Below are 22,007 nucleotides of genomic sequence, written 5' to 3' on the forward strand. Positions count from 1 at the left end.
TCCTGATCTGAACATCTTTCTGTCCACGTGCTATATTTCTGCAAAAAGCATGCTTTATTCCAAAACTGCCGCATATTTGGGCGGCTGATGGCTTCTGTTAAAGTTTCTTGGTAGACTCCTTCTGCAGCGGAGGAGAATCCCAGCCCTCAGCTGCCTGGTGAGAGCCCTGGCAGTCCCTCCGCTACGTTGGCCTCAGCGAACGATGGGACCGTACCTTTTCTGTTTGCTGGAGGTAATGTGCCGTGTGTGACAGCTGTCCTTGTTTCACTCTGGAGTCCGGGGTGGTTAGTCCTTCCCACTGTATGTTTTTTGGGTGCTTAACAGCCAAGTTTTCCTCCTGTCTCAAGGCAGGTGTGAAAGGAGGGCTTGCTCTTAGGGACATTGCCAAGAGCACTGAGTAAGAGAAGGTTTGATGGCCCAGTTGGGACTGTGGCCCTCCTTCTTTTGGACCTAATACACAACCCATTTTCTGAGTTAGCAAGGAATACCAGCCTAGATGATTTTTCACAGCAGCTTTAGCTTCCTACCCTTTGCAGTAGGGAGGTGCCGTGCCAGCTGAAAGTGGGCAGGAAACAGAGTCAGAGTGGTTTGCTGGAGGTCTGTGTTTGAGACAAAACATGACTGCGTTTTCTGCCCTGCAGGGCTTCACACAATGACTTGTGCTGTCATTAGCCTTAGCTAAGATGAGGAGCAGCAGCCCCTTGTGGCACTGCTCGTCCTGCTGCTGCCAGGTGGTACCAAGAGATGTAAAACACGGCTTGTTTTGCCGGACTGCAGCACGGCACGGGAGAGGTGAACTGCCTCGCCTCGCTCCTGCCCTCGCAGCCTGCGTGGTGTCAGCAGCTTTGCTGACCAACACAAGGACTCGGGGCTGTGAGCCCTGCCAGTGCAGGCTGGCACTGTCTGTAGGGTTGCTGTGTTCCTCTCTTCTCCCACGGCCCCTTCTCTTCCTCCAGACCGCAAATGGTGAACCCAGCCCAAGCGAGTGCTCGTGCACTGCTCTGCCAGTCTCCTGCTGTTCTGCCTTATGCCTGATGTTGCGTCTCTCTCACCACAGTAAGGCTTGCACAGCCGAAATCTGGGCTCTGCAGAAGGTATTTTTGGTGTGTCCTCCTCAAGTTTGAGCTATTGGGTGTGAGACATTCTTCAGCAGGGGGGTGGAAGAAAGCTGCTTGTAGCCCTTTGTCAAGCAAAAATGCTAGGTGGGGGTGGCTGAAGGCATGCTAGCTATCTGTCAAGGAGTTTCCAAGACACGCTTTATATTACTCCCAGCTAAGAGAAGTTGTAGCACAAATCTGCAGCTGCCTACGTGGCCCGTATGCAGACCAAGCTGTGATTCCCTTGCTTTTGAGACAGCCCTGAAGGGGTTGACTTGTGAGCTCTGTCTCTCAGTTGGGTCATCCCACAGGTGAATTCACTTGTTCCTGTGAAGCTTGGCTTCTGTGCTAAGGAATGCATTGCTCTAGGAATGCATTGCTCTGCTTCTTATGCGTAGGAGGATGAGGTACGTTTATGTGTTTCTGGGGGACTGCACAAAAACTCCTGGGGGACTCGAGGAGTTTCGAGGTGGGATTCAACATCTAAGTCAATGTGTATACCTGTGGGTGACAAAGGATCTTGCCTGGCGTTTCCAGGTCCCTTGTAAAGCAATTGTACTGTCCCTGTGGTTTTCTTGAGCCTTCTGTCTAAGGAGGAAGCTTAGGAAGATAAAAGGTGGGTGTGCTGACCCTGAAACAACAAGAAGGGGAGTTGTGCTGTTTCATGTCCCAGTGTACTGCTGCTGTCCCCCGTGGCCTCGTCAGTCCTGCTCGTGAACAGACCCTCTCGTACCCCTCCCCTCTGCTCCTGGGCTTGACACTGGGTTATCTCCAGCTGCTCCCTGCGCGTGTGCACAGCAGCTGAGATCATGGAAAGCTGGAGGGAGCGTGACTCCTGGAAATGACAGCACATCCCAGCTTCCCTGGCTGCGAGGAACAGAAACCAGGTCTTCCTGCTTGTTGGAAAACCTCCGGATCCTGAAGGTGAAGGCCAGGCCTCCTTCCATCCCACTTTGTCCTCCTTCCTTTCAAAGTCTGAGCACCATTTTCCTCTTGCTGCAGCCAAGCCAGAGTGAAACAGGTGGTGTCACTATTTGTAAGCTGCAAAATTTCCCCTGTTTTCCCATTCTTCCTTCCACGTGCACTTTGTTAGTACAGAGGGAGAGGCGAGGAGAAGCAGGGCTGCAGGATGTGGATGCGGTGATCTGCCAGGTCTGCAGAGAGTCTCACGAAGCTGTTTGCTGCCAGGCCCTCTTGGCAAATATCAGCCATGTGATAGCAGCACTGCAGACGAGCATCTCTCCGTGCCAGTGCTCTGCTCCGTCCTGCCTGTCAGACTCCCCTGCCTGTGATCTCAACAGCCTGGCGTCCCGGGGAGTGAATTCAATCAGTCCTATTAGTCCCGAGCCCTGGCTGCTGCAGGGTAATAAAATTCCCGGCAGAAGGAGCAGCAGGATAATTGCTGGCTTGCACATCATGGCAGAGTAGGAGGGGTTGGGTCTGGTGTGACTGGCTGGGTCCCTGCTTTTCACCGAAATTCCTCTCGCTAGGTGGGTGCTTATGGTTCTTCCCTGCTAGCCGGAGAAGCGCTGGAGATAAGAAGAAGATGAAGATAAGTAGCTGCCACTTCACGTGCCGGCTGGGGTCCTGAAGGTAGAGGTGTCTCTGTGTGTTGTATGCCTGCAGGTGTATCCTGCACTGCTCGATAGGCCCCTCGGTAGGCTGCCACCCGGCTGCTTTTCCTCCCTGCAGATCAGAGCTGCAACTTTTGTTAGCTGGGAATAGCATAAAATGGGTCTTGGAAACCTATTGATGGAGGGTGTGGGGAGCAGCAAGGTGAGAGGAGACAAAACAATCTTGGGAAGGGCCAGAAAAGAGAAGTGTGGGAGGTGTGAAAAGGGATGTTGCTTGGCCCACAGGTCGCTCCTGGTGCTCCCGACAAAGCCTCGTTATTGCTGGGCCAGGAGCCGGCGACATCAAACGTTTGGCACCGAGCCCTGCTCCTTATCGGCTGCTGGAGGCAGCTCTGAGCACAGGAGCAAAGTTCAGGCTGGCTTCCTGTGGGGAGCCAGGAAAGAGCTGCGAGGCTCTGTCCAGGTGCCTGTGCTCGGATGGAGTTTGTCCCTGGAGCTGTGCAGGGAGAGGTGTGTGCTCCTGAGGTCTCCTGAGTGCAGCACGCTTCCCAAGTGGTTTTGCCCCCATAGCAGAGGGAGAGGTGGAGAGGAAGAGGCACCTGGGGATGCTGCAGGAGAAAGATCTGGCAGTGCTTAGCAAATGGGTCAGGGGAAATCACGTCTGCTCCCTCACCCTGGTACGTTTCCCCCCTTGTGGTGGAGAAATAGGCAGGAGAAAGGCCAGGGGGGTGGTTCCTGGTTTTCACCTCAGGTGTGGCGTGTCAGATAGAGGGACGTGTTTTGGGGTCTGGACCACATTTGGCTATGACCAGCTTGGTCCATGCTTCTAAGCAAAATTCCTCAGTCTGGCCGGGTGCTTATGGCTCTCTGCTGCCCGGAGAAGCCTGGTGCAGGGCTGCGGGAGTGTTACGGGGAGCAGTGGAATGAGCTGGACGCATGTAAGGTGCAGGCGGCTCCTTACAGGGCTGTGAGAGGGATGCTGGCCTGGCAGGGTGAGGAGGGGCATCAGGAAGGGTAACAGGGGGTCCTTGGCAGCTCGTTAGAGACAAACTGTGATTTAGGACCCCTTGCTCGCAGAGGTTTAGCCCTGCACTGACCCCTTTCTGTTTATTCAGGCTGAGCTCTGTGCGCTGAGGTTCGCAGCTCCGTGCAGCACCCAGCAGCCTGGCCACTTCGCTGGACTGCGAAAAGCTTTGGCTCTTGGGCTCTGTCACTGACAAACCCCACTAAAAACTGCAGCCGAGAGAGGTCCAAGGTAGGGGTGTCAGGGAGGGAGTTTCCGTGGCGTGTCGAGTGGCTCCCGTGTTGCGCTCTGCTGGCCTGGTACCTGCCAATGTGCCAGCGCGGTGGTTTTCAGGGAGTGCTCTGGTCCTCGGTGACCACAACACTGAAACATGCGAGAAAAATACGGGGGAAGCACAGTTTGAGTCCACTTCACACGCTGGCAGAGCCAGCCTGCAGATGCCAGCGGTGCCGGCATGTCCAGCACGCCAGGCAGTGAGCGTGGGGTGCTGGAGGAGGCGGGCATGAGTCAGGGCTGCTGGGTGCCAGCGGCTCCTCGGAGCTCTACTGGGATCCAGAGGGGAGGAACTCTTGTCCTGCGTGCCCCCAGTGTTGCCCTGAGAGGTCTGCTAGGGATGAGATTACTTGCCACAGCCTCAGGTAGTCTCCAGTTTACTTTGTCCAATTGTTTGCTGGTTTTTTTTTGTTGTTTTTTTTTTCCATCAGCAGGACCTTTCTCTGTGTTTGAGGTAGGAGGAACCACTTCACCAGAGCCCCAGGTCGCTGTTTTGTTCCTCCTGCTGAGCAGGGAAGGGATCCAAGCCTGCTCCTGTGCCGTGCCTGGAGAATGAGCCCAGCCAAAGCCTGCTCTGTGCATTGTGCCCTCCCCAGGGCTTTCCCCTGCTGTGGGATGTGTCCCCAGGCTGGAAAAAAAAAAGGGGGAATTTAGGCCACCGCACTTAGACCAGGCAACAATCCTGGCTGTTAACTTCCCATTTGTACTCAGAGTTGGTCAGGGCATTGGGAAATGTGGTTGATGGCTCTCCAGGCTTCTGCCAGCACAGCTATGAAAGAGAAAAGCAGACACAGCTAGGGGAGGAAATTCTGCTTTCACAAGCTGCGCTTTGGGACTGCAGCACAATTCAGTGTAGCTGTAGGGACATCCAGCACTGCACCCATCTCTACGTGTAAACGTGTTTATTGTTCGCTAACTCATCGGGAATTTGAGCAAGTTTGTTTCCCGAGTTCCTCAATTCCTGGACACCCTCGGGGGATCTCGTTTTCGGAGTGGGCACTGCGTACTGACTGGAACTCAGCGCAAAGCGAAGGTAGTTCCTCAGGTGCTCGGGAAACTTTAGCTCTGTGGCTCCTTGCTTTTCTCTGTCTTTCTTGCTTTCGATGATTAAGGATTGATGGAGGGCCTTAACTAACCTGCAAGTGAACCCTGCTGTGGATTGCCTTTCCCCTTCTGCTTGCTAATGGCTTAGGGTGCCTTGAGAGATGGCTGATGAGTCTGCCCAGCGCCAGACGTTTGCTGTCTTCCCATCTTTTACACAGAGAGGAAAACACTCTGATGTGTTTTGCTGAGCTCACAGTGGTTATCTGCATGCCGAGCATGTGCTGGTAACATTTGGAGAGGCTCCCGAGGGGAGGAAATAGGTGGTTACTCCCATCTCCTGCAGCCTATTTTGAGACTTCCTGGCATTTGGGAGTTAACCTGGGGTGTCCCAGACAAGCAGAATGGGCTACTTTAAGCTTTTACAATTTTAACCTTTTAAATAGCAGGAGATTAAGTGGGATTATATGGTCCTTACTGACTTGGAAAATGACTCGGGGTTTGGGGGGGGAAGAAGTTACAAACTCTTTTTTAGCTTTCCTGTAGTGAGGCTTGTTCGTACAGCACTCAGATCACATGAAGGTGCATCGATGAGGAAATCCATCGTGAGATTTTTCAGCTGCATCTGGAGTCTGGCTGGTTTGTGCTGGCATCTGTTAGAGCAACCCTTTTCCATTTTTCTTACTCCTGCCTGCTCCAAGTGAAGCAGGTGAGTCTCTGAGAGAGCCTTGGGGAAGCCTGGCCCATTTCCATGCTGCTGACAGCTCCGTCCCCATTACAGAGAGCCGTGGCTCCTGCCCTTCCCCTGTGCTTTGCTCCAAGCAGCGAGGAGCACCCATGCGAGCCCTGCTCCTGGTTCTGCTGGGGGCAGCTCTGTGAGCAGAGACCGCTGGAGCGAGGTGCTTCAGGGAAGCAGTTTGCAGCTGGAGGCTTTCCTTGGAGCCCGTTGGGGTGTGCTCTGGGGTCAGGGACTGCTCTTTCCCCTGCCCGCAGCGTTGGCGAAGGGCCAGCGAGTAATTGCCTTGAGGCCAGCCCTTGCCTTCCAGTTACTCATTCACATGCTGGTGCCTCCCTGTCAAGCTTGCAGGCTGCTCTAAAAACAGCTGCCGAAATGGTTCTGGTGGGATCACTACAGGCTGAGCAAGGCGGGGGAGGGAGGGGGAGGAACGTTTTATTTTTGGCTGGGGGTTGTTTAGCTTTTGCTGCAAGGACGATCCTTTCCAAGGCGTCCCCGTGCAGCACGGGCTGGGCGTGGGTTTCAGTATTGCTCCTGTAGCAGCAGGAGGGAGGCAGCTCAGATGGACCGGCCTCGCAGCTCCAGAAAATGAAATGTCACTTAATTTGCCCCTGACTGAGCTTGATATTTGATCCGGCTTCTGGTAAAGCGTTTTGAGCTCTGGAGAGGAAGACAGCTCCTGAAAGCATTTCATGGTCGCTCCAAAGGAGACCCCGCCGGTGCCTGCCGAGAAGAGGTTAACTCCAGGTGCGAGGGTGTTGCTGCGTGGGGTGGCTGTGGTGGGCAGGAGGGGAAGCTCCTGCAGCTCCCACTGCAGCCCTGGCTGCGTGCTGCTCCCCTTTCCCTCAGCACGCTGCAGGGTGCGTTGCCCCGCTCCTGGTGCTGCAGGTACCGGCCCCATCGCCAGCACGCTGGGGGCTTGGCTCCGGCACAGCTGGCACCGGCACGGGGCTAATCAGCAGCGTGTCTGAAGTGGTGAGGCTGCTCCCTCCGCTTCCATTGTCAAACCCCTTCTCGGCTGCTTTTAAAACACAGCCTTTGTGCAGCTGGAACTGCGGCTGGCTGCCTGCGACGGGTCCGTGCTTTGATTTCAAGGACGTTGGCTTTGCTCCTTTCCACCAGAAAGTGCAAACAGGAACAGCCTGGTTAAGGCAGAACAAGTTTTGCCCAGGAATTAAAGGTGGCCAGCTTTTCCTGTGCCTCTTGCCTGCTGCTGCGCTGTCTGCAGCCAGGTGTCTCAGGCCTGGAAGTGCTAACAGGTAGCTGGGAGGCTTTGTGTTTTACAGCTTCGTGTTCTGCAGAGCTCTTGGAGGACAGAGCAGCTTGGTGCGTGGAGGATGGATCTGGAGATGCGAGGAGAGCAGATGCACGGCTCTTCTCTGCTGCCAGTGTGCCGTCTGACTGGGGAAGACACGTCCCCAAAAGTCTCTCTGTGCTCCTATTGTGCTACCTTTATTCTTTGGTGAGTTGCCTCGAGGAGGTAGAGGGCCTCTCAGGCTGTGAGGTTATTGAGCTTCATCTCATCGAGAAGCTGGAAACCTACCCCGCGGTGACACCAGCCACCAAAAAGGGCTGAACAGATTTTTGCTGGTGGGATTTAAAACTCAAGCATTCATTTGTGAGCCATCAGGTGAAGGTGGCAACACTGTGGGTAGGTAGAAAATCTACTGGCTTTTAGCTGGTTGCCCTCTCACTGCTGAGATCTGCAGGGAATAAAACTGAAAGCAGCTCTGCAAAGGGACTGCAGCCAAGTGTTGAGCAACCGCGTGCTAGCTGCAGCGTGGGACATGTCCTCGGGTCAATCTTTGCACTGAGCCTGTTTGAAAAGCGCACCTATTTATAGAGAGAACAAATGGGTATGATCACGGCATTATTTGGAAATCGCTCTGAATTCGTGTACAGAATTGCCCGCCTGGCTTCGTGGGGGCTGGGAGGATTATAACGAGCGCTGTCAGTCCTACATTGGCGTGGCTGCAGGGAGGGGAGGTTCTCACTGAAAACACCGAGGACCCAGTGGCTTTGCTTCTGAGAGCCGAGCCGAAAATGCCAGCGTAATTAATAGGCAGGGATCAGGAGGAGAGCTGATTCTGCACAAACCCTTCTGTTCAGAAGCGTGGCCGAGCGCTACTGGCAAATTCTCCGGTGCAGACAAAGCCCTGCTTTTGAAAACAAAACAAAGCACCGCGAGCAGAGGTGGGAGACCAGAATTTGTAACTCCAGCAGCCCGGCTCGCCTTGTCATGGCTCACCCCGAGCTGCCTGAGCCGCGGCTCCTTGCCCGGCAGACCCTCCGTGCAGGGAGCTCCCCTCGCCGCGGGCACGCAGCAGGCGCTCGCTGCTGGCTCTCGGCGCGAGGAAGCTAAGAGGGTTATTGTTCCTCTCCTCAGCTCAGTGACGGGTGAAGTGGTTCCTGTGTATAAATAGTGTCAAGTGTTTGGGATCCGCCGGGATAAAGGGGGCCTTATTGGGCACAAGCTGATGTTGTCGGGCGCAGGAGGAGTTCCCATCAATCACGCGCTGGGTGCCGCTCTCTGGCCTGCCTTCCCGCTCCTGCCAGGGCCTCTGCATTTGGAGGGATTGGTTTTTTTATTTTTATTTTTTTATTTTTTTCTCCAGGTTATCAGATTCTGGGAGCAGTGACCTGCACAGCCTTTCTGAGGCTAGCTGTAGATGCTCTTCTAGGACCAGATAGCCCTATCCAGTGGGTTTTGTTGGCTTTGTAGTGCAACAGCTCCAGAGCACAAACATGCTGGATTGCTTTTTCTCTCTCAATTTCTTTCTTTCTCCTTTTTTTTTTTTTTTTTTTTTTTTAATGGTTATGAAATCGGTTTTGCACTGAGGTCCTCTTATCTCCTACAGCCTTGAAGCCAGCCGTCCCCTCTCCTGGGCCTGGCTGCCCCCTCACCAAGCCCTGTAACACGCAGGTGTGGAGCTGAACATGAATACCCGTGCCGAGTTTGGAACTGCTCTCGTTGCTATTTTTGTGGCGGTAACTCCCTCCCTCATGGAGTACAGCCTTGAAAGAAACGAGAGGAACAGCCAAGTGATCTTCTCCCGAGAGACAGCTCCTGTGTTGAGGAGCAGGTGTCTCCTTAGGTATATGAAGCACATTAAAAAAAAAAAAAAAGGCCCTCCTGTGCTAGGAGCTGTGCAGGGCGGCCGGGACTCCCTGCCCCGAGCAGCAGGCTGGGCTCTGGGGAATCTCATTCAACAGAGTGAGATATGCCTGGTGTACGTGTTGGGGAGGAGGGACTGGACACAAATCTGTTCTGTGACTCTGTCCCCCCACAATTATAAATGAAAATTCCTGACAAGGAGCTGCTTTGCCTGTGATCCGCCTCCCTGTTTACCCTCGAGGCATGAGTACAGTGACCTTCCGGCGTGCTGAAATGGAAGACGAAGGGCTGGCTTTGCGTCCCGGGTCGGTTTTCCCTACTGAAAGGGAGCAGCATGAAGCAGATGTAGAAATGGTAGGGCACGGGGGCTGCTCATGGGGAGCCTGGGCTCGCGTCTGGGTCTGTACCTTATGATTGTAGGACTTGTATTTCTGAATGGCTCAAGTGCTGGGGTTTCCACTGCTTCTCTCCAGAGATTTTCCCGTGGTCTAGAGGCTACAGCGTGAGGTGCATCGGCGTGTTTCTAGCTTTTACCAGAGCATTGCTTTTCCTAGGGAATGGCAGCAGGGGGAAACCAAGCTGATGGGAAGTGAACGTGTGCTGTCTGTACTGCTTCAGAAAAAGGCCTGCAGGAAGCTCCCCTTGAAGATAATCATAAGTTAAAATGGTTATGAGTGGTGTGATCTGATAACAAGTAACCTTCTTCTCTTCCCAGCTGGTTTGCAAACACTTCATTATCCCACCCAGGCAAGGCAGGTAATATCACTGCTTCCGTTCCCAGAGGGGCAACAGATGAAAGACCTGAAGCCTTAGGCTGTGAAGTGAGTTCCTGTCAGGGTGTAGATCAAAAGATCATTAATTCGGTATCCAGGTAGAGAGGCTAGCAGACGAATTGCTGTTTGCTTCTCCTCTCCATCCTGCTGCCCACAATTGGAGGCCGTTTCCCAGTGCAGCAGGCAAATGCAACCTAGCTGCCCGCCAGGAATGCGGTAAGGCTGTAGAGAAATAACTCTTGTTAGGTCTGAAAGCACCTTCCTGAAGCTCGTTGCTCATCCTTCCGAGGGGGGCACTGGGATGCATTCATAAGGTGTACTCTGAAACCATATGCTCCCTGTTCAAAGGAGCACTTCATGGCAAAGCATCTTACCACATATTGATTCCCATAATAACCCTTCATGTAATTCACGATTCTCCATCTCTCTTCCTCTCTTTTTCAGCTTTCCCAGACCCAGCAGAGGACCAGAGCCAGCCAGAAGAGTGGGTGGGAAAAAAGCACTTGAAGAGAACTGAAGATTTACACTGAGCTTCGGTGAGGCGAGGTCAGTGTCGAGGCTGTAGCCCCTGTTGGCCAGCAGCCTGGGGTGTGTGATGGCACTGAGTGGTTGTGTAAATCAGAGTGCTTCACTAAAAGCCTTGGAGTTCCTCTGCGGGAAGGTTTGATCTAATGGCTTCCTGCTGCTCTCTGCACTGTGCGAGATGAGCTGGCGAGTTGATAAGCAGCTGGAGGCCTTTTCTAAAGCTGTTCCGTCGGGTAGGTGAAGCAGCAGTGGCAATAATTTTGTTTTTAGAGAGGGAACTTGGATGGAGAGGTCATCAGTTGGAGTGCAGTCTTGGTGGAGAATGAGGTCTTCTGTCAGCTCGCTGAAGACAGTAGGTTGCTGGCCCACAGCTGCATTGCACACACTGAGGAGCACGTGTTTGTGCTGTTCCTCAGAGCTGCCAGAGTTACCTGACCCCGCTCAGACAGATTTCAGGGCAGCAGCACCCTGCCCTCCAGGCCAGCAGCGTGCCTGCAGGCTGCGTGAGGTGGCTGTGTTTGCCGGAGGCAGATAATATTGGCTTTGCAGCCATCTGGGAGCTGCGCTTTTGTAGCAGTGGAGGTGCAGCAGGATTTCCTTCAGCACATCCATCTTGTGTGATGGGCTACACCTCTCCTTGGCTTACTGCTGGCACTTGGTTATGGGGATGAGTGCAGTGTGAGGTGCAGGACCTTCTGTTTTGCCCCAGTTCATAACAATTATCTATAAAAGAGACAGCACTGACACATCAGGTACTATTTTTCTTGCCACCATTCATTATTTTTAAGTATTGATGTACTTGTTACTTTTTTCTTTTTTTCTTTTCTTTATGGTTGCTTTTAATGGCCTGTGAGCTATTTCATTTGCTTTGGCATCGTTTCTGTACCATCCATCAGATGCTGCTTTAGGGCAGGGTCTGCAGAAAAAGCCTGCAGCCCCGGATTTCTTTGCTGTTTAATTAAGCTCTGTACCTGTGCAAGTCGAGGCAGAGGTGCCGAGCAGCGTCTGCGATGACTAAATGAATGTCTCGCCAGCAGGAGTGTGCGTGTGTGCCTGCCACGTGCTTGCAGAGCTGAGATGGAGGTGCGTGCCTGCATATGCCGTTGGGTCTGCGAGTAAAAATGCAGTGCCCTGGCGTGGGATGGCAGAGCAAGCCCTGCCGCTGCGATTCGGGGTGTCTCAGAGCAGCCAAACAGCCGCTTGTGCGGTGCTTGTGCTGCACGGAGCTCAGCACCCAGAGCTGGAGGCGATGTGCTCAGCTTCTGGTGTGTTCCTGTTGTCCTAAGGATGAACTGTCGGCCTTACTGTCGGGTCAGTAAGGGAGAGCCCAAGAAAATCAGGCCGTGGAGGGGTTTAACTTTCAAAGTGCCCCCTCCTCATCTAAAAGAGGGGGAGTGAGAGAGCGGTTGTGGGGTTTAGCTGCCCAGCACAGTAAAACCACCACAATGGCAGAGCAGAGAATTGCATTTGAGCTGTTCAGCCCTGAGGTTTTTGAGCTAATCCTCTCTCTGTTTTATGTGTGGTTTCTGGCACTCTGAGTTTTTTCCTTGTGTTTTTTTTTTTTTTCCCTCCCACTTTTGTGCATTTTGTTTTAGAGCATTATTTCCCATTGACACTGACGTTGAGATGTGTGAGCACAGTAGGAATTTGCTCTTGATTTCTGGCAAATAAACGTCAAAGTACCTCTTGTTGTTGTGTGACTAAATTACACTGCGTTCTTTCCCCTGATTTCTTTTTAAATGTAGCTTCCTGATGAAGCTACTGCCTATTGGATTGGAGCAAATGGACTTCACTGTGGAAGTGCTTTTGGTCTGTTAGCCACTTTTTCAATTAGACAAACATTTCCTGTTATCAAGCTCATGTCTAATTAATATGTTTTTATGCATCTGTAAATACACCCCTGTGGCAAGCCTCACCATTTTCTGTTCACTGGAGAGCTCGTTGGTAATGATCTGGGTGATTCAGCACGGACCTTTGCCTCCGTGTTTTGAAACAGAGCGCAGCTGTGCGTGTTAATTAACGCTGCTTGCTCCTGTCTGCTTTCGAGAGTGCTCCACATCACTTGTGAGGGTCTGTTATCAGGACGGCTGAGGCCAGGAGACCCTGCCCATGCCTCTGAGCGCTGCACAGGGCCTGGAGGACCCCTGAGATTACCAAGGTGCTGTGCTTTTTGGGGACACGTCTCAGCGCCCAGTGTCACCTGAAGCCTTACCCCAGCTGTAACTGGAGAGCACGGTGAGGGAGCAGCTCGCTGGGTGAGTCAATGAGCTTGCAAGGGGCAGCCAGAGCCAGCAGCTCTGCTCGGGGCTGGGAGGGATAGACCAAACAGGAGGCAGCCCTGGTTGCTCTCTGATCCATGGTGCCATCCCCGCGTGAATCACTGCACCCTGTAAGCCTGCCGCTGTTCCCTGCCAGCGTGCTGGAAGCAGATCGATCCTCTCCTCCCAGCAGCTGAAAGGCACCGTGTGCAGTGCTCGGTGGAGCAGGACCCACAGTGTGGAGGCGAATTTCAGGCTGGCTGTCATCTGCCTGCAAGCATAACCCGAGCTGTCAGCCTGCCCAGTCCTCGCCCCGAGCGAGATGCTGCTCGGTCGGGTGTCTGAGGTCTCAGATCAGGAAGAGGTGCAAGTTTCTTACTAGGGCCCAGCACCTGCTGTGTGATGATACATGAAAATACCTGTGCTGGCTTCTTTTTGGGGGGGCGTATACTTTGAGGGGTACCTGTTTGGGGCTGTGCAGGTGTGCGTAGCTGTGGGAGCTTGTCTGGCTGCTGCCGTTCCTGTTCCGTGGCTAAAGGAGCCTCTGGGAGCTGTAAATCTGTCGCCTTTCATGAACAAGGCAGTGTCTCATTGAGCACTACAAGTCTGTTCAGAGCACACGGTGCCACCAGCATCCATTCCTTCCCCCTGCCCCAGGCTTCTGTGCTGCAACGCGGTAATTAATCAACGTGGTAATTAACGGGAGCGTTGCTGGAGTTCCTGATCCTTGCAGAGGACCGGGAGTTATGTGCCTTGCTGCGTGCCACCAGCTCAGAGCTGCTCTCTTCACCAGTGAAGCCCTTTCTGCTGCCAGCTGGTTTGTCAGACACCGTCCTGGAGAAAAATGTTTGCCTGGGGAGGGCGAGGGGGCACAGGTGGGGCCGCTGGGCACATTCTCAGCCTCACGCCCCTGCTAGCTTCAGTAGTTTCTAAAGCACAGACCTGCCTGGGGTTTCTGAGTGAGCTGGAGTGAAGCAAAAGGACCCAATCTCCTGCAGAGAAAATACAATTGTGCTGCAGAATTGGCAGCTGCTCCTCCCAGCAGCCAGATGTTAGGACTGTGGCAGGGGGCTCCGGCTGAGCCCAGCTCTGTGCCTGCCTGCTCCCAGGGAGCTCTCTGGTCCAGGACAGTCTTTCACTGATAAGGGTGCAGGGTCTTCAAAAAGAGAGAAAGCAACATGTTGGTATCGTTCCCTGCTGGCTGGGAGGGGAGGAAGAGGATGGTTTTTTGGTTTGAACGCAGCTCTTGGGAAGGGAGAGGTGGTGAGGATTCGCTTGTATTTCTTCAAACTTCACAGAGCTGACAGGGATGCTCTGGGCGGTGCCTTTGTCCTGGCTGCCCACTCAGGCAGTGGGGAGCTTTGCTTTTTTATTTATTTGTTTTTGCATCGACAGGAGACAGCGACGTGATGTGGAGCTGTGCTTGCTGCAGCCCTCCTTATGCGAAACCAGCTCAGAGCACAGCAGCTCCCTAACGCTTTGCTGGGGACTGACCCACCACGGACGCGGGGTGGTTTGGTACCTGCGGGGGTGTTTTGTGCTGTCAGCTCCCCTGAGGCCGGTGGCTGTGTTGCTGCCTCTTTAGCAGCCAGGAGCAGTACCCCAGGAGACCGCTGGCTGCTGGGCAGGGCTGTGAGAAACGAGCAGGGTGAGGATGGGGATTTGTTACCCCAGCATAGTGCCGGGGTTCAGGGAGGATGGGGCGTTTGGGTGGGTATCAAGAACATTCCCAGTTACAGTCGTAAAGATTAAAAATACCCAGAGCTTAGAGGGGGATCTATTTAAGGCAATTATAACGAGCGTCCATGAGAAAAGGAAATTCTTTGGAGACGGATTATTCCGTAAATGCCAAAGGCAGAGTTTCTGTGCCCCCCTTCAGAAGTAGCAGTGCGATGCCGCAGCCAGCCCGGTGCTGGGTGACAGCTCTGGATTTCATTCACTGTGAGTAGGAGGAGGTGAGCATGGACTACAGTGAACTTCCTTACAGTAACCGTGATCGGAATTGCTAAAGACCCAGCCGTGGTTTTGGCTTGGTCTCAGCAAGTGCTGGGTTTGCACCACAGTAGGTCCGATCCTGCCCCCACAAGTATTAATCTTAAGCAAAATGAATCTCCAGAAGTGACAGCAGAACGGGGAGACAGAAGGAGGAGGACGGCAGCACAGGAAGGCCACATGCTGGTACCATCTGCCTCTCTTTCACACTCTGTGAGGGATCATGCTGTGTGGGTCACTCGGATGGATGCAAGAGCTCTTCATCTGAGTGAGCACTGCCCAGCAGCCCTGGAGTCACTGGAATGGCTCGCTCGCTGTGTTAGTTCAGCTGAAGGCTGGGAGTGTGAGGTCTGTGCAGAAGGAGAATAACGCTGCCCTTTTGGGAGGAGGGGCACGATGACTGACTGGCTTCTCAAACTTTTTTTTTTTTCTTTCCAGGAGCTATCTAAGCCAGAAAGATGCGTGAGTACACTGAAAAGAAGGAAACATGCGGGACCATCTGTCTCAAGTACTTGCTCTTCATCTTCAACTTCTTTTTCTGGGTAAGAAGCTTCAGCCTGTTTCAGAGGCGCTGCAGGTTTGGTGGCAAGAGTGCAGAATCATTGGCTTTGAAGTCTTTGGCAAAAAGCTCTGGCATCAGTGGAACCCACACTTCTTTTGGAGGGATGAAATCCCATCCCTTGGAGTTGCCAGCCCAAGCTGCATAAGTTGTGGAGTGACACCGGGGCCTCTAGCTGTTCATAGGTCTCCTTACAAAGTATGGAAAATAATGCCTGAAAAATACTATCTCCCTGCTGCCTTCTCAGCTAGCTAGCGTTTGTAGAATGGGCTGAGCTCACCAGAAGGGACATAAAACCCTCCAAAAACATGACGCTTGCAAAGAGAGAAAAGAACTGCTACCAGTTGGGTTGGTTTCTCCGTCTTCACTCCCTGCAAGGGTCAGAGTTTAACCAGCTGGGCTCAAAGCTCCTTGCCTGCTTTCTGCCTAGATGTATAATGTATGAAAGAGCTGTGGGGCACAGCTGTCATTTAGTGCAGGTCAATATTGTTCCTTGCTGAGCAGTGGAAAGCTTGCAGGTAGGTTGCACCCCAAAAGCTGTCACCTTTTCGTGTTTGCCCAGAGCAGTGTAGCTCTGTTTGGGAAGGCTCAAGTCTGTGCATGGGCAAGACTCCAGGTAGCTTGCACCTCCTCCTCCTGCCTGGGGTGCACAACTGGCCTCCCTGAAGCTCTGCCCTTGCCAGGGCACTGCTTGCCATCCCAGGGAGACCTCTGGGGGTCCTTCCTTTGGGGTGGGTTGTCTTTGGCTCAGCTTGCAGTGCTGGGGCACGTTCTGATATCTCCGTCACTTCTGGAGGCGAGGAAGTTCATGCGCTGGATGCCCCTCATTCTCTTGCCTCTGTTTTTACCCAGCTGGCTGGTGGGGCGGTGATGGCAGTGGGCACCTGGACCCTGGCTGAGAAGAGTGACTACATCAGCTTGCTCTCCTCCAGCACGTATTCAGCAACAGCTTATATTCTGGTGGTGGCAGGGGTGGTTGTGATGGTTACAGGCATCCTTGGCTGCTGCGCCACCTTCAAAGAGCGTCGGAATCTGCTCAGAGTGGTAAGTTTTGCTTTTGGGGGCTGGGGTGAAAGGTTCTCCTTGTTTTCTCTTGAACAATGCTGTGAGGGTGAGGAAACATCTTGGTCATGTTCTTCACTAACCCTATTTGTTTGTCCTAGAGCAAATGCCACTCAGGTTTCCAGCTCCTAATGGCACTGCTGCCTTTGTCACAGGTGGCAGGGCCTACTGCCAGAGCCTTTCCTTTCGTCAAACCAAGGAATGCATTTACCACTATGTGCTCCAGGAGTACAAAGCCACGATGTCTATACTGTATGTGAGAAAGTCTGTCTGGATTTGGCCAATTTCAAATAGTGTGGCTTTTGTCTCTTCCTTCTTCCCTGCCTGTCCCATATTCTCTTCCCATTTTCCAAAAGAAAAGGGAAGTATGAGGGACCTGTAAGAAAACTGACTTTAATGACACTGGGCTCAAACAAAATTAACATCTTTTTTTCATTGGGTTGCCAAAAATAAGAAAGTATTCATTGAAAATTTTCTGTAGTGGCAAAAAAAAACCCACGTTTTTATTTTCACTTCCTCAAAAAAATCATAACGGTTTGATAATCTGGTTCTTTTTTATGCCCTTCCTTGTGTTACTTCCTTGGCTCCCTGCTCACCCACCTACACAAAGTTTTTACCAGCCCTAGGGTTTCTGTTCTGCTTCCTTCCTCACAAATCTCCTCAGTCTGGAGTGTGCAGCACTCTTTAGTAGCTGAGCTACGGTGGTGAGCGCAGCAACTGAAGTAACAGTCGGTGACTCTGGTTTCACAGTAATGAGCGGGTGCTGCAGTAACCCTTCACCAGCTCCTTCAGCTGTGCACGTCCATGTTCACCTGACCATCCCATTTCCCCTCTGTAGTTTGGAAGAGGAGCAGAAAGAAGAGCCATGAGAAATCCTGACACTTGTACCACTGCTCTGAAGGCTCAGTAATCCCTGTGAGAGGCACAGTAGAGCCAGGAATGGAAAATAGAACATGGAGAAGGACACAGGGAGTGCTTTGCTGGTGCTTGTTCGTTGGGCTCCTGGTCTGCAGCAGTCCATTTTGGCCTTTTGCTTACTTTCCATGCCAGAGATTCCCCTTTGTCTTTTTTTTTTTGCCTCAGCCAGAAGCTACGGATGAAAATCCGGTGGGGTTTTCTTTGTTATTCTGCCCCAGAAAACTAATACTTGTCTCTCGAGAACAAAAGGTCACTCTGAGTCCTCACACCACGGCCTTTCAGAGTGGCTGGTCGCGACAGGCCTATTGTCTCTGACAGGCCCATTGTCTCCTGGTGCTCGCGCTCTGCTCTGGTTGCCAGTGAGTAATGTGCACAAGAATTAGGGCCGTGCTTGCCAGGGCTGGGTGAGCCTGGCTGGGGGCCTGTGCCAGCTCTGAGCTCAGACAGCAGTCCTGACAGCCTCACGCTCAGCGCCCCGGGGGCTGTGCCAGCCTGTCCCAATTTCTCTCGGTACCAGCAGCCCGTGTCAATACGGGAGGGAGAGCTGTAAGTGGCTCTCCTCTCCCCATTGCCTCCTCAGTGCTTTTAAAATCAATTGACAGCTCTGGCTGCTGTTTGGGAAGGAAATGTGTGTCTGGTTGTTGGTTCATTGTTCTGCTGGAGCCTCAGCAGCCTGGGATTTTGTTAGCTGCCTTTCTACCCAACTCAGAGTTTTAAGGGCTCACTTAAAACTTTCTGGAGGATTTCGTTACTCATCACTCGCAGCTGTGCTACATCTTTGTCATTGCTCATTTTTCTTCCCTGTGTCCCTCCTCAGCCAGGTGCTGCCTTGAGGCTCAGGCAGCAGACGTGGTGTTTCTCACGCTGATGTTTTCCAGGTGGCAGAGGCAGCAGTGATCTTCAGGCCTGCTCAGGTGCCAAATCTGCTGCCCTGCACTCAAGAGAGCCATTTCAACAGTCTTGGCTAGGCAAAAACCAGGTTCCAGCCATATCTACTACAGGCCTTTGGGTGATCCCCCATCCCTTCCTGGTTTCCCAGCTTCTTGGGGAGGGAGCGGGGCATGTCCCTGCAGCAGAGCAGGTGTGCCTCTCCTCTCAGGGCAGCCCTTGGCAAGGAAAGCCCTGTGTGTGTGTGTGTCCCCGGAGGGAAAGCTGCTGCTCCCTTATGTCAGCATGACACGGTGTAATAGATACCTGAAAGGGGCCCCAGGGGAGAGACGGGGCTGAGATAAGGCTAATGATGCAGCGTATCAGCAGAGGCAGGTTGGATGCGTGGGTGGCAGATGCACTGCCCTCCCTCACAAGGGTTTACAGGGGCCTCATGACTCAAATTCCCTAAGGCCCGCTGGATATGCGTTTGTTCCCATCCAGGGGAAGCCCGCAGGATGAGCTGAGCTGTGGTGCCGGCTCGGCTCCACCTGAATGCCACTGACATGACGACACGGCGTGGGGAGGAATATCTGAAAGAAGCTTTGCAGTTCATTGGTGGTGCTCAGCACCCTGCCGCCCTCCTTCCGTGGCAGAGGGATGATGTCAGGGCAGGAGGGCATAACCGTGGCCCAACAAAAGAAAGGAGGCCTTTGTGACAAAGCACCCCGATCCTTTCTTGCCCCTTCCAGCCTCCTGTGAGCGCCGGGAGCAGCCCTGAGCTGTCCCACAGGCTGCGGGGTGACTCATTGCCCTGGTATGAATGGGTACCTTGTACAAGGCTATGCGGAGACTTCCAGTGCTCAGCCGGGGCAGAGCGGGGCTGGGGAGTGAAAGCTCGAGATTGTGTGCTCAGATTAAAGCCTGGCCTGCAGATAAAACCCAGCTGGCCTTCCTCTGCAGCTGCGGAATCCCGGCAGGGGTGAAAGAGGAAACCTGAGCTGCGTTTGTGCCTGTGTCTGTTGTTTCACTCCCTCAAAGGAGCTCGGAAATACCTGCCTCCACCAGGCGAAGAGGGCGCGCAGTGTGGAGAGTAACCCTTGTGTGACAGAAATCCACCTTGCTGTGCGCAGCACTTGGCTGCCTTTCTGTCTGCTGGGGAGAGACGGTTTCACGCCTAGCCACAATTACAGGGGGCTGTTTGCCTCACCCCTTGGGAAGAGCCATTTCCTAAGCTCAGGGGTAAAACAGAAAATGGGAGATGTGTTGTTTGGTCTGTCCTGAGCGGGACAAGTCTTGCAGGGACTTCACACGAGGTCCTCGTTATGGCTGGAACTGGTGCCCCTTTAGCTTCATCTACAAAATGATGAATTTAGTGGCAGCCATAGAACAGCCTGGATCTGTAAAGTAACTGCCTTGTTCTAGTATAAATCCATCCACTTCGATAGTGCACTTCAACCGGTGCTTGAGTCCCACAGAGGTCACTTGGAACACAAATCCGTGGTTTAAGCTTGTGCTTACTTGGTGTGCTCTGTCCTTGGTGAAATGGGCCCTTTGTTGGCTTACTGAATCACCATTGTAACGTGTGTTTCTCCATAGTAACTTAATGAAGTGCCCTAAACAGTATCAAAACAAGCAGAAGTTCCAGATTTTTTTGTACTGATGTCTGAAGCAGATATTTTCTGTGACATTGAATGTATTCAGCAGGTTATCCAGCAACCACACTCTTCTGTCCAGTGATCTTATCTCAGTTGCCTGCACTTTTCCATTCTCTGCATCCCTCTGGCTGTGCGAGTTCAACTCGCACTTGCTTCTGCTTGTCTTCAGTTACCATGTGTTTGGTTTTCTTTTCTTGCTTTTCTTTGGTTTTCTTTGGTTTTCTTTTCACCTGTAGGATTGTTGCCTTTCCACCATGTTGAGGTCCTAGTCCCATCCGGTGCCTTTGAGAGCTCCTGCAGAAAAGCACTAACAAAGACAGTGTCGTGCATTTTGCCAGCTAGTGATAAGCCAGCTCCAAGCTTCTCTTCACGTTCTGTTCTAACGTCCTGCTTCTCCTGTTGTTTTACAGTACTTCATATTGTTGCTGTGCATCTTTCTCCTGGAGATCATTGCTGGAATCCTGGCTTATATCTACTACCAGCAGGTGAGTGGGCACAGGTCATGGAGCCTCAAACCAGGGACAGAAAACAGCTGATCATTGTCCCATTTCTCCAGCCAGAATTGGGCTTGGAGGCTTGGGACCTAGGGTCTGACTGAGGTTCATCTTTCTGCTTGTCTGTACTCACTCAGCACCCCACACAAAATAAGATCTTGGGTTATTTACTGCTTCTGACACAGTAGTCGTGGTTATACCTGGGAGGCTGCTCGGCCTTGCTGCTCAGCTCCTTCCTGAGCTGGCAGAGGTGGTCCAGCTGCTAGGTCCTTTCAGGTCATGAAGTTTTGGAGGGCTTTACTGCAGCAGCCCAGCTGAGGGGCTAGGGAACAGCATGGACTCCCAGCAGCTGCACTTCTGACTTGGCAGCGTTGCAGTTGCAGAAGCTTAAATCATCGGTTTGGTTTCAAAGGGGGTTTAGCCACCAGGACACAAGCAGCCTGGGAAATTGCTCTCATGTCTGGAAATTGATTGGAAAGGGTGAATTAGGATTGTTGTCAAGTGGCTGTCTGAAAAGCAGCTGGACATCCCATCCTACTGGCTTCGCTGTTAGGCTCCTTGCCTTTTTATTTTGGTGCTTTGCGTCACAAAATGGGCACTGGCACTTTGTGAGAAGCAAAAGAGAGCTGTAGGTTCGCTTGTTCGATGGTAACCAAGAGGGAGCAGTGGAGCAGGTGTACGTATTTAACTGGGAAAGATCAATCCTGGGAGCATGGCAGGAAGCCAGGGCCTATCTGTGCTAGGTCACTAGGTTCATGTATGCCAAAGGATGAAGAGGAGCTGATTCTCCTTGTTAGGCTGAAATAAGGGATGACATATTCAGAGCTGTTGCCTTGAGTGCTTTAATTCACTCAGGGGCATCTCTGATCAATAGCTGTACTTTCCCCTTGCCCTCTGGCTGACAAATGCCTCTTTTTTCCTGGTTGCAGGCTGCTTGCTGTTTGCCACTGTTTTTATTTTAGCCCTTGCTTTGGTATCTAAGGCTTGCGTTTGTGTGTGTCTAAACTCCCTTTCTTTTGTTGTTTCTGTTCCATGCTGCAGTTCTTCCCTGTGAGCCTGCAGGTAACCACTTTTCTCCCAAGTAATAATTCTGCTAATGGACTCTCCTCTTTATTTGCTTCTGATGCCTTCCAGCTGCTGAACCTCTTGCTTTCTCTTTATTACATTAAGTCCTTTGCACTTCTGTAGAGCTTCCCAGCCCAGGATCTCAAAGCATTTTGCAAATGTTAATGAATGAAGCCTCATATCATCTCTGTGAGGTAGGTGTTGTCCCCACTTGACACATGGGGTTGGAAAAAACAGTGTATCCGAAGGAAAATTAACTGCAGACTGTATTTTGCCCAGTTCAGCATAACGAGATGCCTGACCTTTCATTTACTACTTACCGTATAGAACAAAAGGTGTATAGAGAAGCTATCTCTGTAAAGAAGAATTTAGCTAGATTAAGAGCCTCCACAGGAAGAAATGTTTGAATCCAATCCCCTGAACATGCCAGTGGTTTATGACAAGAGTGTTTTAATAAATGATGCACTTAAAAAAAAAATAAATCAGACTTCATCTGTCTGGCTTTACAAATTTGTCACCGTTATCAAGCAATGCCTTGGAATACTCTTGCAATCACATCCTTAATCCCCTCCCGTGCCATCCTTTTTGATGTCGATGCGAGAGCTATTCGGACTGTATGGCTTCAGTCCAGTGTGCCCAGGACTCTTTCTTCCTGCTCCTGAATAGACAGATTGGGTTTTAGTATTTTGTCACAAGCTTCAGAGACAGAAGGCTGCATGTGGATCTCATGGACATGTTTGTATTCAAGCAGGCACAGTTTTGTGTTCTGTTCTGATGCAAGCATGTCTTGGCAATCTCTTGCATATGCGAGGTGAGGACCTGTGTGGTGATGTGTAGCACAGGCTGAAATTTGTCCTAGAGGCACTTCCTTCCAGTCACAAAAATGGAGGCATGGTCTTTAATCAACTGGAAATAAGCTCACGTGCCTGCTGGAAACCAGTCCAGTCCGACCTGTGAGGATGACCTCGAAGGAAGC

The 22,007-nt window shown here is 52.2% G+C and overlaps 1 protein-coding gene and 1 long non-coding RNA gene across 6 annotated transcripts in view; one reads left to right on the plus strand and one right to left on the minus strand.

Annotated features, from left to right (window-relative positions):
* Positions 1 to 22,007, plus strand: part of CD151 (CD151 molecule (Raph blood group)) — a 29,131-nt gene that overhangs the window by 1,769 nt on the left and 5,355 nt on the right. Inside the window, exons 1-4 of one of the 5 annotated variants that reach the window (XM_032187798.1) lie at positions 10,133 to 10,179; positions 14,847 to 14,950; positions 15,820 to 16,011; positions 19,883 to 19,957. In XM_032187798.1, coding sequence (XP_032043689.1) covers positions 14,867 to 14,950; positions 15,820 to 16,011; positions 19,883 to 19,957 — 351 coding nt within the window. In that variant the 5' untranslated portion in view covers positions 10,133 to 10,179; positions 14,847 to 14,866. Of the gene's footprint in view, positions 1 to 10,132; positions 10,180 to 12,135; positions 12,414 to 14,044; positions 14,065 to 14,846; positions 14,951 to 15,819; positions 16,012 to 19,882; positions 19,958 to 22,007 lie in introns of those variants that run through there. The other 4 variants (XM_032187801.1, XM_032187802.1, XM_032187803.1 and 1 more) reach the window with 4 other exon arrangements.
* Positions 84 to 10,160, minus strand: LOC116489426. The gene is made up of 3 exons (XR_004253295.1): positions 10,101 to 10,160; positions 8,911 to 8,913; positions 84 to 94 (listed from the first exon to the last, which is right to left on the minus strand). It is a non-coding gene; the product is annotated as an uncharacterized LOC116489426 (long non-coding RNA).

Source organism: Aythya fuligula, chromosome 5 (genome assembly GCF_009819795.1).
Source record: "Aythya fuligula isolate bAytFul2 chromosome 5, bAytFul2.pri, whole genome shotgun sequence".
Lineage (NCBI taxonomy): Eukaryota > Metazoa > Chordata > Aves > Anseriformes > Anatidae > Aythya > Aythya fuligula.